The sequence below is a fragment of the Palaemon carinicauda genome, chromosome 37 (assembly GCF_036898095.1).
Source record: "Palaemon carinicauda isolate YSFRI2023 chromosome 37, ASM3689809v2, whole genome shotgun sequence".
In the NCBI taxonomy this organism is placed as follows: domain Eukaryota; kingdom Metazoa; phylum Arthropoda; class Malacostraca; order Decapoda; family Palaemonidae; genus Palaemon; species Palaemon carinicauda.
Genome location: NC_090761.1, coordinates 63,320,722 through 63,338,928, shown reverse-complemented (window position 1 = coordinate 63,338,928; position 18,207 = coordinate 63,320,722). Strand labels below are relative to the sequence as shown.

Here is an 18,207-nt window from a genome sequence, read left to right as displayed (position 1 = left end):
TAACCTCTGTACCATGGCCTTCCACTGTCTTGGGTTAGAGTTCTCTTGCTTGAGGGTACACTCGGGCACACTTCTATCTAGTTTCTATTCCTCTTCTTTTGTTGAAGTTTTTACAGTTTTTATAGGAAATATTTATTTTAATGTTGTTACTCTACATAAAATATTTTATTTTTCTTTATTTCTTTTCCTCACTGGGCTATTTTCCCTGTTGGAGCCCCTGGGCTTATAGCATCTCGCTTTTCCAACTAGGGTTGTAGCTTAGCATTTAATAATAATAATAATAATAATGCCGTAGCTAAGGAGTCTCTTCTACCCTTACCAAGAAGAAAGTGGCCCCTGAACAAATACAGTGGAGTAGTTACCCCCTTGAGAGAAGAAGAATTGTTTGGTAATCTCAGTGTTGTCATTATCATGAGAAGCAATAATCATTTACTGTTGTTATAAGGGTTGTGGTGGCCGATGTGGTAACGTCCCTGACTGGTGAACGCCAGACTGGGGTTCGAGTCCCGCTCAAATTCGTTAGTTTCTTTGGTCACTGCAACTTCACCATCCTTGTGAACTAAAGTTGGGGCCTTTGGAGGAGCTTATAGGCTATTTGCAGAGTCATCAGCAGCCATTGCCTGGCCATCCTTCGTCCTAACTTAGGTGGAGACGGGGCTTGGGTGCTGATCAAATGTATATATGGTCAGTCTCTAGGACATTGTCCTGCTTGATAGGGCAATGTCACTGTCCATGCGTCTGATATTCAAGAGCGGCCTTTAAACTATTCTGAGTCTAATATGATTTTATATACCCTTTAATAATAACGCCAGAGTATATAAGAGCATCAGCTGTTGAAATGATGAAATACATTATTGAACTATTAATTCACCACCTACATTTCGTTTTCAGGCAAAGAGGACCAAGATGGCGACCAAAAAGTGAAAGTGTTCAGTTTTCACCGAGGAATGTGGACAGTTCCTTCAGATAAGGTCTTCGTGAGGTTCAACTTTACGGATAATGTTGGGCCGGGTGTCATCTCTAAGCGTTTGTTACAGAATAAGGTCAGTTAATAATAGTAACATTGTCCCATTAGAATTGTTGATTGATAAAATCTATATAATTACTATTATTACTAGCTAAGCTACAATCCTATACTAATTTTTCTAAAGAGGCGCATTTGCGAAGACTCACAGGATTGCCCTTTTAGCGCGGAAAACTTTCCTGCTAAGTGATTGGTTGGACAAAATAATTCTAACGAATCAGCTAATAGGAAACTCTTCCGAGCTAAAAGGACACCCCTGAAAGTCGGTGCAAATGATCCTCATAAAAAAAAAAAAAAAAAGTATAGTTGGAAAATAAGGATCGTATAACTTGAAGATAAATCTTAATAAGATTGGAATTGGATAAATATGTGTTCTCAGAATATTTTTATGAACGTACTACCTGTAATTTTTAGAATTAACCTATATTTTCTATGTTTAACTTTAATTTTTTTTTCAGATTAGAGAAATTCGTGGACCTAAACACTCATCTTTCCTACTCCGTCTCCCACGATAACTTCGATATACTAGGGTTCTGTAAGTATGCGAAGAATGACTATTAAAGTCCTTCAAGGAGAAGGACACTCCAAAATCAAACAATTATTCTCTGGTCTTGGGTAGTGCCATAGCCACTGTACCATGATATTCCACTGTCTTGGGTTAGAGTTCTCTGCTTGACGATACACTCGGGCACACTATTCTATCATGTTTCTCTTAATCTTGTCATTTTGAAGTTTTCATTTTATTGTTATTTCCAAGTTTTGATTGTCTATATATGAAAGATTTATTTTTATGCCATAATTAGTCTTAAGCTTTTTGTAGTTTTTCCTTATTTTCTTTCCTCACTAGGCTATTTTCCCTATTGGAGCCCTTAGGCTTATTACATCCTGCTTTTCCAACTAAGGTTGTAGCTTAGGAAATAATAATAATAATAATAATAATAATAATAATAATAATAATAATAATAATAATAATAATAATGAATAAAAGTTCAGCTGGTTCTCAGTGACGTATAAAGGCTGTTGCAATTTGAATAACCTTGTTAGTTTGTGATCGTTTAAAGGTTTATTCACTGTGAAAAGGTTTTATATCTAACTTTATATACAATATCATACATTTATTAAACGAACTATCTTTACTTCAGATATCAGAAGGACACAGTTGAGGTTGCCATGTGATACGAATCAAATATTCATTTATTTATTTTTATTGTGTCCTTTTTATAATTTTCCCCAGTCAAAATTGGCTGAAAATTCCCATACTTTGATGAAAATCTTGTGTTTAGAAGGGCAAATGGAATTGAAAATAATCAAATGACATGAAACATATATATATATATATATATATATATATATATATATATATATATATATATATATATATATATATATATATGTATATATATATGCACACACACATATATATATATACATATAAATATATATATGCATATGTATGTGTATATATATATATATATATATATATAAATATAAATATATATATATATATATATATATATATATATATATATATATAAAGATCTATATTGCCCTAGAAATTAATGTAAAAATAATTTCTTCGTCAAAGTCTGCACAACCCCACGTTGCTCGTACTACAAATTTATCAATGAAACCTAGAGTGAATTAAATATCCTTTGTCTAAAATGATTTCCATACTAAAAATTTGTACGTGGAACCCAAATGCTGCTTACCCAATTATAAGAAAAGCAATTTAACATTATTGACACGGTCTGCATTTCCACTGTAGATATATATCTCGCTCATAAAAACAATGTTCTTTGTGCAATACTCTCTCTCTCTCTCTCTCTCTCTCTCTCTCTCTCTCTCTCTCTCTCTCTCTCTCTCTCTCTCTCTCTCTCTACCAACAACATTATTACTTGTTGATGAGGTATTGAGCCTCAGTTTTTAGTTCTCTCTCCCTCTCTCTCTCTCTCTCTCTCTCTCTCTCTCTCTCTCTCTCTCTCTCTCTCTCTCTCTCTACCAACAACATTATTACTTGTTGATGAGGTATTGAGCCTCAGTTTTTAGTTCGTTCTCTCTCTCTCTCTCTCTCTCTCTCTCTCTCTCTCTCTCTCTCTCTCTCTCTCTCTCTCTCCTCTCTCTCTCTCTCCTACCAACAACATTATTACTTGTTGATGAGGTATTGAGCCTCAGTTTTTAGTTCGTTCTCTCTCTCTCTCTCTCTCTCTCTCTCTCTCTCTCTCTCTCTCTCTCTCTCTCTCTCTCCTACCAACAACATTATTACTTGTTGATGAGGTATTGAGCCTCAGTTTTTAGTTCGCTCTCTCTCTCTCTCTCTCTCTCTCTCTCTCTCTCTCTCTCTCTCTCTCTCTCTCTCTCTCTGTTATGAATTAATTATAAATTAACATATGAATCATTTCTAGCATGAGACACCAACCAACCAAGGAATTATGAAATGAATCCAATTATAAATATTGAATTAATTGTATGATAAAACTCATTGTCACAGACTTTACCAAGCCAGTCCAATTACTGCGAATGTTGAAGCATATTCTTCATTAAATTTTCAATATCTTAACAAGGAAGATGTTAATTAATATTTCCCTCGTGAATAATCACAGGTATAAAATAAACGTTGGATGCATTTGGTTTTTCGTAATGGTACAGTACATATTTTATAATCAGGGGTAAATACCATGTTGGTCAATTAAATTACTTTGCACTCAAGGATTTGAGAGCCACAATACTGCAATTAAAATCTCTCTCTCTCTCTCTCTCTCTCTCTCTCTCTCTCTCTCTCTCTCTCTCTATATATATATATATATATATATATATATATATTGTATATGTATATAGCATATATTGTCTAGACATACAAATACCACACCCACGCAACCATAAATACACATCATATATATACTGTATATATATATATATATATATATATATATATATATATATATATATATATATATATATATATCTGATAATATACGGTCTATTTAATTTCGCAAAAATAAAGTAAAATACTTATTGTACATATGAATCGTTAATAAAAATCAGTTCTATTCAGGTCCTAAAAATAGAGCAACTTAATACTTTCCTATTTAATCAAATACTAATGACACAGTAAAAACATTTGATCTGACAAATCAAAGACTCCTTAAATTCAAGGATGGCAACACTACGAGTATTCAAACCACAAAAGGGTCATATTATTGGTTAACAATCTAGTGTAAGGACAGTGAGACAAGCGTCACCAAGATTAACTGATACTTTATTCGTGTGTGTGTGTGTGTGTAGATTGCCATGCATATAGCATGACACGGGCTCTTGCCTTTGGGCAGCCCGTAAGAGGATTGGGTTTGTAAAAAGGTATACTCCAAGGAGTAAAATTTGTATTAGTAAAAGGAATGTTAGGTAAAATTAGGAAAAGGAATGTCAGGTTAGGGATAGGTAAAGGATATGATATGTAAGGATGATAAATGAGTGATGGAATGGAATGGAATGGTACAAGACGTGACAAGGGGTAGATAGTAACCCGAAAAGGGGGACTCCCTTTTAGGTCCACGAAAGAAAGTTTTTAGTCAGAGGATAAAGTATTGATAGTAGTAAGTCCCAGTAAGTAAAAGAGACTGGGAGAGGAGTGAAGTAATTTTTAGTAGGAGAGTAAAGGAGTAGGTTTAAGCAAAGAAGCTTATTCCTGCTCTTGTGATGGAAAGGGGGGAGGGGGCAAAACTGTGCTGCGCTCGGTCAGCTGGCACGAGAAAGGCCCCCTAAGGATATGGATGGATGTGGAAATGTGAGGAAGAAAAGGATAAAGGAGATAGGAAAAACAGGAGCTGTTTCCTTATGAGGAAGACAGCCCCGCAATAACTATTCTCCTTCTAGGATTTTGGATTAAAACAGGATGGATTGAGGGATGAAAAGGATGCATATGAGGGTTTTAAGCTAAAAGCTATATCCCCTCTCTGGACCTGGATTGGAAGTTAGTAAGGATAGCAGGGGACTGTGAGAGGTTAGAGGTTAAGGATAGGATTTTGGTAAGGATGTGGATGGCAATGGGAACAAGTTCAGATAAGGTGAGTGACTCAATTTGTTGAGTCAAGGATGTAGGTTGAGGAGGGGAGGTTGCAGGCTGTGAAGTTGAAGCTGCTTGCAATGGAATTGCAGGTGAAGATACAGGAACAGTGGGTGCCTGGTTTTGCTTTGCAGATGCAGAAGCTGGAGCAGTGGTAGGCTGTCGTTGTCTTCTTTGGCGAGGAGGTCGTTGTCCCTTAGGTTTTTGAGGTGAAACTGGTTTGTTGTTTTTAGGAGAACTGGAGCCCTTCATTGCGGCAATTCTCCTAAGGCGTTCAGGGCACCGCTTGTTCCAGGCATGATGTGGTTTGGAACAATTTCGGCACTTTGGGCGAGTTTCTTGTCCATTCTTGTGGGCCTGGATACATATTTCAGTGTTATGGCGTTGGCTACAAACACCACAGAAAGCAGGGCTTTTACAGTCCTCCTTGTGATGGCCATAGCGTTGACAGTGGTAGCAGCGAAGAGGCTCAGGTGTGTACTCTTGAATTGGAAACGTCCCCCATACTCCAAGATCCAGTGATGAAGGCACAGGACCTATGAAGGTGGCTAAAAGCCTCCTGACAGGGACGTTTTCACGAGTTGTGCAGCGGTCAGCTGTTTCTATATTGCTGCAGGATGTAACAATGGAGATTGGCATAGTAGTAGGATATCTTGAAATGATTGCCTTTCTTCTGTTTAAGGCAGGGTCTAGAAGAGTAAGATCTGGGACTTCTTGAAGGTGCTTGGCGGTTTGCAAATCTTTGGGAGTGATGATTAAGTCACCCTTACGATTTGGTCTAGCTGAGAGTTTAATGCCAGGTTTGACAGCCATGGCAGTAACTGCTGCATAGGATGTGGAGTTGTTGGAGAGTCTAAACTTTGGAAGAGGTAACTGAGATTCTTGCTGGGTAGGTGGAGAGCTGACGACTTCAGCAATGTTTTCCTGGGTAGATGGAGAGCTGACAACTTCAGTAATATCTTCCTGGGTAAGGGGAGAGCTGACAACTTCAGCAATGTCTTCTTGGGTAGGTGAAAAGCTGACAACTTCAGCAATATCTTCTTGTGTAGGTGGAGGGCTGACAACTTCAGCAACGTCTTCTTGTGTAGGTGGAGGGCTGACAACTTCAGTAATGACTTCCTGGGTAGGTGGCCGGTTGATAAACTCAGCATAGGCTTGCTTGGTAGCAGGTGAATTTTGGATATGTTTGACCAAAGCTTGCTGTAGTGCATTTTCAAGAACAGACATCCAGTTGCAGTTCGATGGTTGTGCCCCCTGAGGCACTACCTCCATGGCAGTGGAGGAGGACGGTGCTGGAGAAGGAAGGTAGGCTGCAACAGGTGCTGTCTGTGAAGGTGACATAAATGATGAGGAATCCATGGGAGCTGTTGAAGATTGTTCAGGGCACTCTTCTTCAGAATCAGAGTCGTAATTAGATGCAGAACGTTCGCTCTGTTGTTGATAATATGCTAGGATCATTTGGGATGCAATATTACAAGAATTGCAACTACATCTGATGTTGTGGTAGGGAGCTGAGCGGTCTTGAATATGTGCAGAGGTGATTCCAGGCAAGGTAAATAGCTCAATTCTTCTGTGTTTGTACTGGTTGCATTGGGTACAGTTGCATTCCCCATGATAAAGGGACTTGCAATGGCGCACCTCTCCATAGAGAGACCATGCCCAATTACCAAGAATGGTAACGGACATGGTTGAACTCTACGGGAATCACTATGAAATTTTCGGTAGGTTACGATGATTATAATCCAGAGGAGTTGTTCACAGCACCGAGTCTAAGCGAACACTGCTTTATTCGAATGTGCACGGGAGTATATTACAAGGTGCGGACGGAAAGGTAGGATGGCGCTGGCCCGCCAAAATATATGTGTTTTCTTACACTTACAAATATGCGAATTATGAGTTAACAGAAACATGTAATGAAATGATACATATGTCAAAATGTAGCTCTGGTAGAGCGGAATATATATACATGGGAAACCACGGTGTGGCGAAAGGAGAATTCAAATAAATAAAACATTTGTCGATTTTCTGGACGACGAAGGAGCGGTGTCCTTACACTAGAACTTTAGACTAAGACGAAGGGCAGAGCATTGACTGAATTACAATAGATTATTATTTCTACATACTCAAAATATCTCTGTAACTATATATTTGAGAGGGCTATCACATTAAATAAAATTAATTAGAACAATGTCGTATTTATCACCAATTTGTAAAACAATACTTCTTTGAGGGCTATAAAAATTAATGGTTGAGCAAAGGATCAATCTAGTAACAAAAAAAAGTAAATTTTTACTGTGGATATATATATATATATATATATATATATATATATATATATATATATATATATATCTGAAACTATTCATTTGCGACGGGAAAAGACGTTTTACGATTATATATCGTTTCCCCAGTATGTTTTCCACACCCAAAACCCCGAGTTCCCACTGGGAGTCCACCATTATCGTAGTATATATATATATATATATATATATATATATATATATATATATATATATATATATATATATATATATATATATATATACGCGTATATATATACACACACATATATATATACGTGTATATATATATATATATATATATATATATATATATATATATATATATATATATATATATATATATATATATATATATATATATATATATATATATATATATATCTGAAACTATTCATTTACGACGGGAACGAGTGACATTTTCAAAGGGAGCGTAATTTTTTTTTTTTATAAGAAAAAGTAGTTTTTTTTCCTAGGTTACATTGCCCTGTAATACAGTGAAATAATACCAAAAAATTTAGTTGAAGTAAAGTTATGCTAGTTATATCTAAAGTATACATTTTCTATGAGAATGACAGATGATAAAAGAAAATGACTACATTATAAAGGGTAACTTAACTCGTTTTGTATTCTCTCTCTCTCTCTCTCTCTCTCTCTCTCTCTCTCTCCTCTCTCTCTCTCTCTCTCTCTCTCTCTCTCTCTCTCTCTCTCTCTCTCTCTTCATTTTAATATGTTGAAGCATTTTCTTTTCCTACCTTGAATGTATTCAAAATGTTGTTTGTTTGTTAGTATGTACAATGAAGCTCTAATGAACTTTGAAAAAGCTAGATTAAAACTTTCACGTCAATGAGTTACATTACGCGGAAGTTTTTTTTTTTTTTTTGTGATAAGCTTAGGACATTATTTTGCTAAATGGTGTAAAATGAAATGATTCCATTCACGAGAACAATTTCTAGAAAAGAAAATTTTACACTTAAGAAAAAAATCTTATTTTCAAGGAAAGAAGTTTTTATTTTCAGTACAGTAAGACCATACATCTGGAAGTCCCAATTACGAATTGTACATTTGTACATGTTAAAAAATTTCGAATTGTACATTTGTATATGTTAAAAAATTTCTTAATGATTTTTTTTTTTCGGTTCTTTGTCAGTCAACGGTGAGAGCCAGTTTATGACCTTTTTCTACGGCCAGTCTCGAACCGACAGTCTGCCACCCAACTGGAGTATTAGCCCTGAAACCTGGAACCATCTGTGCCACATCTTCCAGCAAAGAAGTTACAGCATCTACTGGAATGGCAAAGTAAGTACAAAGGAATTTGATATTACCTTGTGGTAGCCTACTAGCAATGTCCCTGTCTGGAGTATCGCTGAACTGGAGTTCGAGACCAGCTCAAGCTCTACAACCTCACTTAGGTCTACCTGCTAACTCATCAGCAGCCATTGCCTGGCCCTCCCTGGTCCTAGCTTAAGTAGAGAGGAGGCTTGGAGCCGACCATATGCATATATGGTCAGTCTTTAGGGCAGGCATTTTCCTGCTAGGGCATTGTCACTGTCTCTTGCCTCTGTTATTCATGAGTGACCTTTAAACATTTAATATAAATATATATATATATATATATATATATATATATATATGTATATATATATATATATATATATATATACTGTATATGTATATATATATATACACACACACATATATATATAATATATATATATATACATACATATATATATACATAATATATATATATATATATATATATATATATATATATATATATATCTATATCTATATCTATATATATATATATATATATATATATATATATATATATATATATATATATACAGTATATATTTAAATTGACAGCAAAGAATAATGATAAATCTGGGATGAGAAGAGAAAAATAGACAGATGAACATAGACGTACTTATAAATATATAGTCTTATCCTATATATTTTTCAGTGGAAGTAAATGTGCAGATACACGCAAAATCTATTAAGCTAAATGTTAGATATACCTTTACTATATCGTGACAACGTGTACGTGACTAAATGTAACACAAGAACCAGCAGAAATAGAAGGAAATGGGTTTACTGGGGGGGGGGGGGCTTCAGAGTACATTGTACGCGTTAGACTATTATGGAAGACCTACTTACTGCTTTGTAATCTTGCTACCTTCTGCATGCATACATAAGTAATATGTTTCCTTTTTGTATGCTTCTAATTTGCTTTGTACCTTGAAGAAGTGTACGTAATACACGAAAGTGCTTTAAAGGTTTAAAGGTCGCTCATGAATGGCAGAGGCAAGGGACAGTGACATTGCCCCAGCAATCAGGACAATACCCTAGAGACTGACCATATATTATATGATCAGCGCCCAAGCCTCCTCTCCACCCAAGCTAGGACCAGGGAGGGCCAGGCAGTGGCTGCTGATGACTCACCAGATAGACCTATAGGCTCTCCCAAACCCCCAACCATAGCTCACAAGGATGGTAAAGTTGCAGACACTAATGGCACTAACGAGTTTGAGCGGGACTCGAACCTCCGACTGGCAAACACCAGGCAGAGACGTTACCAATCAGGCCACAGCAACCCCTTGGTACCTGTTTCCTGTGGATTTTACACTTGAATATTTGTCACGTGCAGTTTTGTGACTGATGAGGCCTCAGACATGTCCTTATTCATGTCTGGGATTAACCCGCTTTTCATCACCACGCTGGCCACTGCAGATTGGTGATGGTGGTGGACTCAAGACTGATCATTGGCAGAAAACCAACCTAGTATGGTTACTATTATTATTACTATTAAATGCTAAGCTACAACCCTAGTTGGAAAAGCAGGATGCAATAAGCCCAGGGGCTCCAACAGGGAAAATAGCCCAGTGTGGAAAGGAAACAAGGTAAAAAAAAAAAATTCTAAGAACAGCAAAAACATTGAAATAAATATTTCCTATATATACTATAAAAACTTTAACAAAACAAGAGGAAGAGAAACTAGATAGAACAGTGTGCCCAAGTGTACCCTCAAGCATGAGAACTCTAACCCAAGACAGTGGAAGACCATGGTACAGAGGCTATGGCACTACCCAAGACTAGAGAACAATGGTTTGATTTTGGAGTGTCCTTCTCCTAGAAGAGCTGCTTACCATAGCTAAAGAGCCTCTTCTACCCTTACCAAGAGGAAAGTGGCCACTGAACAATTACAGTTTAGTAGTTAACCCCTTGAGAGAAGAAGAATTGTTTGGTAATCTCAGTGTTGTCAGGTGTATGAGGACAGGGGAGAATCTATATAGAATAGGCCAGACTATTCGGTGTCTGTGTAGGCGAAGGGAAAGAACCGTAACCAGAGAGAAAGATCCAATGTAGTACTGTCTGGCCAGTCAAAGGACCCCCTAACTCTCTAGTAGTAGTATCTTAACGGCCGGCTGGTGCCCTAGCCAACCTACTACCTGATTAGTACAGCTTTGCTGCTCATGGTGATACACAAACTCTTTCACCACGATAAGGTATCCCCACACAAATAGGGTTTGTTGTTGTTGTTCTGGTTGTTGTATACAAATCAAGCCGTTTCCCTAACATGGAGTAGGCTTACAGAAAAAAATAACATTCATTGCCAATAGCTTGGGAAGAAATTCCCCTCTTAAGACAAGCTTCTTGCTCTTCAGGCAAACGGTAACCAAAAATGCTAGGTCAGCATAATTACTTACAATTGCTACTGCAGTGGTAGCAGAATGTACAGTCTGAACTCTGCTGTCCTTGGAACTTCAGCTAGAAACTGTTATCAAAATTTCTACGTTTTCCCTAAAATCATTACTTACTAAACACTGTTTCATGTGTAAAGTATAAAGTATTCATCCCTGTGGGTAAGCAACTGTAGAATTCGCTTTATGTTATCCTAATAAGTACAGTCGGACACAGGAAATCCTGGTACACCTCGCTCTGAGGAAGTGCATCCAGCCACAACTTTACAGCATGACGAGTTCCTACATTAAGCCCAGCCCACCAACTCTCCCTAAACTATCTTTTAGGTGACTCAGAGCGAATTTAGTGTGTGACAGGGTGTGCTTCCTCGGAGTGAGGTGTACCACGAACTCTTGTGTCCAACCGTACCTGTAAATCTTCCCTGTGAAGCTAAATGTACTTGTGATTTGTAGTTACAATATCATCCTAAATACCTGGATGCCTGAAGGTATTGAAATTTGGTATCTCATTAGACGTATTTCTAATTGAAGTCTTAAAAATTATTATTTATATCGCTTAATAACTATATTCACCCTTTGTTTTGCATTTACAAGCATAATTATCATTTCATTATATCGTAACGCTTCTGTCTGTGCTTTCAGATTTCATTTTTAGAAACTAACCCTTCCAAATATTCCATTCGTAAGATCATTCATTTAAAGATGAAATTATACATGCACACTTCAGCACGGCTTTTTTCTCCTATGATCATTGCATAAAGAAACTAGAGGGGCACTCATTAGAGCACAGACCTCCACAGCGGCAGCTTATTTCTCGACCTTTTGCTCGACCTTGACCTTGACTTTTGACCTTAACCTGTATTAATTGGCGCGGATTTTCATACACTGAAATATGAATCAAGTTTGAAGTCTCTGTGACAACGATGTCCAAACATATGGCTGATTACATGAATTGGACATTTTGATTGACGTTGACCTTGACCTTCCAAAATTTAATCATTTCCAGCTTTTTACATAAAAATTAATCCATGCAAGTTTCATTACACTACGATTAAAATTATGACAGGAAGCTGTTCACAAACACACACACACACACACACACACACACACCACAAACAAACACACAAACAGGGGCGAAAATATAACCTCCTTCTAATTTCGCTGTCGGAGGTAATGAATCATAATTATAAATTCTTATTATTATTGTCATAATCATTACAATTATTATTTACAGCTGTACCATTCAACGCCTCTAGATTTCACCTGGTCATTTCCTCTGAATGGATCACTCGTGTTAGGACAGGAGCAAGACAGTCTTGGAGGTGGCTTCGATTTCACACAGGTAAATTAATCTTAAGAAAATGCTAAGGAAGTCACGGGTAAGTAAACGAACGGACCGGTGGATACTTCGAAGTACACTCAGGCACACCATTTTATCTGTTTTCTTATTTCCTTTCCTTACAGGGATATTTTCCCTGTTGGAACCCTTGCGATTAAAGCATAATGCTTTTCAATTCAAACTAGGGTTGTAGCTTATTTAGTAATAATAATAATAATAATAATAATAATAATAATAATAATAATAATAATAATAATAAATAGAAAAAAGACATAAATATAATAGAAAGGTTTACTATGATATAAAATGTTCACGTTTTGAACTTGCAGCAACTCGTGAAAAAGTTTCGGTCAGAGAAAAGTTAATCAATATCATCCAAGTTTAATTTGAAGTAAATGCTAACACATTTCTAATGGTTCATAATCATATAAAAACAAAGTCAAATATCATTACTATCATTGGTAATGGGCCCACGCTTACACAAAATAAGCTACCGTCTTGTCGGATCTAATTTAGTCTATCTGGAGGGACCAATGCAACAACTTCTATCAATCAAGATTGAAAGAAAAGTTACATTGGGCATTTAACTTTTACTGGAATAATGTCGAACGCGTTCTCTTCATAATAATCTCATTAAACATTTTCATTAAGGTTGAACTAGAAGTCTTTTCCATTTAAGTTATACACAGTGATATTAAAATATGTGCTCCTCCTCGGAGTCACCTTTCCCATATTCACGTACAGTATACATACATACATACATACCTATCTATCTATCTATCTATCTATCTATCTATCTATATATATATATATATATATATATATATATATATATATATATATATATATATATACATATATATGAAACTATAAAAGATTACTCAAGTGCCATATGTGGATGAGATCACGGTGAGGGGTAGATGGAGATGTTTTGGGCATGCTCTTCGCACTCCCCAAGAGAGATTAGTTCACCAAACTTCCAACTGAGCTCCACAAGGCACTAGACGAGTTGGGTGGACCAGGCCTACATGGCTGAGGACTATGAGATGTGAAGGAGATGATGAGTAGCGAAGCATTGATATAAACGCTCAAGATACAGACGACTGGCGAAATCTAACCGAGGCCCCTTGGGTCAATAGGTGTAGAAGGAGATGATGATGATATATATATATGTATGTATGGATAAATATCAACACAACATCGTGTTCAAATAGAAATAAATTTCTACCTCATACTTGGGATCGAACGCTAGCCCCTTCTAATGAAAGGCCAGGTCGAAACCAACCATGCCACGAGAGCCCATAAAAGAAACCGGAACCTGACGCTAACTAGCTGTCCGAGGATTTACCTGGCGAGACATTATATATATATATATATATATATATATATATATATATATATATATATATATATATATATATATATATATATATATATATTATCATTATTATTACTTGTGACTCACCAGGGAATCCTGTTAAGAAAGATTTTTAATCAACAGATCCTGATGGGTGATTTGGCTCAAGTATCCTTCTGGGACAGAACTCTACCCCAATCAGAAGTCGAGAATCTAGCCTCATGCTCAAGTCTCGGTCGTGGAGGTATTTTCAGTTCCGACACTGCCCAGATGGAGCTGAATGGGGTGGATGCGAAATGGACCATCTTGAGTCAGTTATGCAGGTTCGTGGCATTATGAATTGTGTTTCATTAATCTCATGTGATTGGCCTTGATTGCAATGCTAAGTTTTCATTTGCTATTGTGGTTAACGTACGAGTCACTAGACTGTAAATATATATATAGAAAAAAGTGAATTTTCTACTGTTTGTTTCAGATGTAAATAGCCATGCTTTCTTCTCTATAACTATTATAGTAGTAAAAACTGTAGAGATACTAATGTAAATGGTCATAACCTTCTCTCTTGTTTAGACAAAAAGCATGACACGGAGTGTGATAAATAAGTCAAGTGTTTAAATTTTACCTTTTCTATAGTAACTGAAAGTGTTAGTCAGGTGCAAAGTATTATTTTTCTGCCTCATATAATCTTCCACAGAGACTCATCCCACCTTTATCTGATGTTACCCGAAATGAGAAGTTTCGAAGCTACCATATCATCTTGTAGAGTCCTAAACTCTACTGTAGCTGCCCCAAGATCTGCAACGGACAACGAGCTCTTGACGCAGGAGATGGTTCCATTCCATGATGTCTGTTTCCCTTCGACCTCATGGAAGATATGGCTTGGCTTCACTGATGAGGAAGAAGAGGATGTCTGGAGAGATGTGGCAACTCAGCAACCTGCAATTTACAAAAATTTTGGCCCCAACTTTCCTCATGGTGGAAAGATATATAACTGCGTTTGCCTTATGACCGATGGCTTTTGGATAGATACTGAATGTAAAAATACAAACAGAAGGTGCACAGCTTGTCAACTGGACAAATCGGATTTCCTTCGTTTAAGGGGTCTCTGTTTTGACAGTGAGCATGAGACACGTTTCAGAGCTAGTGGATACATCAATGGCAGGCCGTTCTTTTATGGTTATTATAATATGCTCATAGTCTGGGATCCTCAGAGAAATACATGGCACCTGAAAAATGGACCGAAAAATGAAACCTTGATGTCCATTTCTACCATTACCCTGAGCTCTTATCCATTTGGTAAGCATGCTTGGACAGCTGATACAGAAATATGTGGTCAAGCTCCTGGTAAATCAATATTTCTTTCCTTGTCACCATGTAACCAGAATCAATTCATGTGTCGATCAGGGGACTGCATACCACACAAGAGTCGTTGCAATCTTCGTTACGAATGTGAAGACGGAACGGATGAAGTAGACTGTAATCGAATCGGCGTGAGTGACGAATACCAGAATCAACTCCCTCCAATGGGTTCGACAGGAACAGCCTTGCATCTTCAGTCGGAATTGCTCATAACTCGTATTGCATCTATAGATGAGCTGAACATGGCCATCACGCTTGAATTAGGGGTAACTCTGAACTGGATTGATGAAAGGATCACCCTCAAGCACCTGAAGTCCTCTGGTGCAGGGACCATTCTGACAAAACAGGATAAGAGCAAGATTTGGAAACCAAGTTACAAATTTACTAACCTCCAAGGAGGAAAGGCTCAGCTTCTTGAAGAAAACATGAAGGTTTTAACAGCCAATGGTCCTAAGTTGCCTGGCTTCAATAATCAAGATATGGGTAGGTATCAACAATAGTTTTTCTAGTTCTATAAGTTCAGCACTTCACTCTGAATTTTCAATGAATTTGAGATAACTTCTATCATCAATATTTTTGGTTATATGACTACATCACCTAAAGTATTTCATTTTCATTCAGCATCGTAAGATGAAAGCAATAGCAGCTGTATTAAATTATTTGCAGATAACATTCACTTGGGTATTTGATTTTCCCTTCTGGATAAAGATGTTGCACTATCTTGAAGGCTAAACTGAAACTTTTTACTCATAACTGCTAAAAATCACAGTATATGTATTTTACTACTTGATTGAGCTAGATATAACATTCACCTGGAGACAATATTGACTAAAGTAATTACATTTTTAGAACAGTGTATGATCAAGGCACAGTGATCAGTCTTTGATACTATGAATAATACATCGGCAATGAATTTCCATTTATATTCCTTTTTTTAATTAATTTGCCCAAGGTTTATATAAAACCACCAGTCATGGAAATTGTTAATAAATTGTCGTAGCTTGTGATATATATGTTATGTCATAAAGGACTACTAGATTTGATTGTGAATGTTAACATTTAAAGTTTTTGATCTTAATCTTACACACTTTTTACAATTCTATGTGCTCAGAGTAGAAAAAAATATCAAGGAAATTATTCAAGTCCAGTATCCACTAGGAAATTGCTTACTGCAATATTAAATCATTTATCACAAAATGGTCAATCATTTGCATCACACACTTACTCTCTTTTCAGATATTATCTACCCAGGCAAGAATAACAGTCTTTCTCTGGTGCAATACTACACAGCGACTATCACATGTGACCTCCTTTTCCTCCGGTACCCATTCGACAACCAAGTCTGCAGTGTCAACATCCAACTCCCATCTACTTACAACAACTACGTTATGTTCGACATCGTTGATAGCGTGATAGTTTACACTGGCCCCGAAGACCTCCCTCTATACACAGTCAAGAGATTCAGCATAGGCCAGGCCGCAACATCGAATCTGATGGTCTTCGAGTTCGAAATGGCCAGGCGCCCAGGAGTCGCTATCCTGTCCACCTTTCTGCCTTCACTGCTCATCTTACTTGTGAGTTGGGCTACACTCTTCGTTAACCTGGAAGACCTGAACGTGAGAGCCATCATGTCGTTGACGACTTTACTGGTCCTTTACACTCTCTTCGCCAATCAGACGAGCTCATTGCCCAAAACCTCCGAGGTGAAGCTGGTCGACCTGTGGTTCTTCTTCATCATCTTCATTCTCTTCGGAAACATAATGATGCACATCTTCGTCCGCAAGAACAGTTTGGGACAGATAAGAGACGTCAAAATAACTCGAGTGTCACCCATGATAGGCGAGGAAAAACCGAAGGGATTTAATTTCACCATCTTTCGCTGGATCCCTCATAAGTTTCTGGTCGTCTACAGAAATATTATCATTCCTTGCTTAATCATAACCTTTATTGTGGTTTTTTGGGTCACTCTTTACATTCTTAAAGTATACGATAAATAGTTATCTCATAATAAAAAGATTTCGACACTAATTTTGATATCTATAAGCTATCTTAGAATTGAATAGTTTATCACTATGTTAAGATTTGAGATAGCTTCCTGTCACATTCCAAAAAATCATATCACGAAGTGTAAATAATAAAATGCGATTGTGATGTAAATCTTTGGTAGCTTGATTATTACAAACAGACAGACACACACACACACATATAAATATATATATATATATATATATATATATATATATATATATATATATATATATATATATATATATATATATATATATATATATATATATATATATATATATATATATATATATATATATATATATATATATATATATATATATCGCCTTTCTGAGTGGGGGTACCTTAACTTAGCGAACGGGTTTGTTCATCGCCATGATCAGCAAAGCTATATTAGTCCGGAAAAATCCATGCTAGGTAGTTTGCTATGAGCGATCAGACGAAAATCTCCCTTCTTCACCAAGGTGAAGGAAATGTCTGAGGCCTTTGTACTGCATTGGACTAGAAGTGGCTGCATTTGTTGCTGTTGCTGTTGTATATATTGTATATGTTTGTTATAGGAACTTATGCCATCTACCGTTTAAGGGAGGTGACGTCACATCCATACAGGATTCGACAAATACCGACCTTTGCGATAATGCTCGTAGGGCAACGCCCACGTAGATCATACGCCCATGGTAAATGCAATTCTGCGACATCCAATCACTGACCAAACCCGTTGTTATTAAAATTCGGAGATTAATGGCGTTACTGCTGATGTGTGCAAGACACACACACACACACACATATATATATATATATATATATATATATATATATATATATATATATATATATATATATATGTGTACGTATGTATGTATGTATGTGTATGTATATATACAGTATATATATATATATATATATATATATATATATATATATATATATATGTATATATATATTATATATATATAATATATATATATATATATATATATATATATATATATATATATATATATATATAAAATATGACTTCATACAATCACAT

General features: G+C 36.4%; 1 protein-coding gene across 1 annotated transcript; it reads left to right on the top strand.

Annotated features, from left to right (window-relative positions):
* Positions 1-897: 897 nt before the first annotated feature.
* On the top strand, positions 898-17,174 carry LOC137629161 (uncharacterized). Its single transcript, XM_068360423.1, has 7 exons — positions 898-1,043; positions 1,483-1,559; positions 8,535-8,683; positions 12,326-12,433; positions 13,932-14,110; positions 14,482-15,629; positions 16,383-17,174. Exons 1-7 carry the CDS (start codon positions 1,000-1,002, stop codon positions 17,141-17,143), a joined length of 2,466 nt encoding a protein of 821 aa, XP_068216524.1. The 5' UTR covers positions 898-999; the 3' UTR covers positions 17,144-17,174.
* The last annotated feature ends 1,033 nt before the right edge of the window (positions 17,175-18,207 follow it).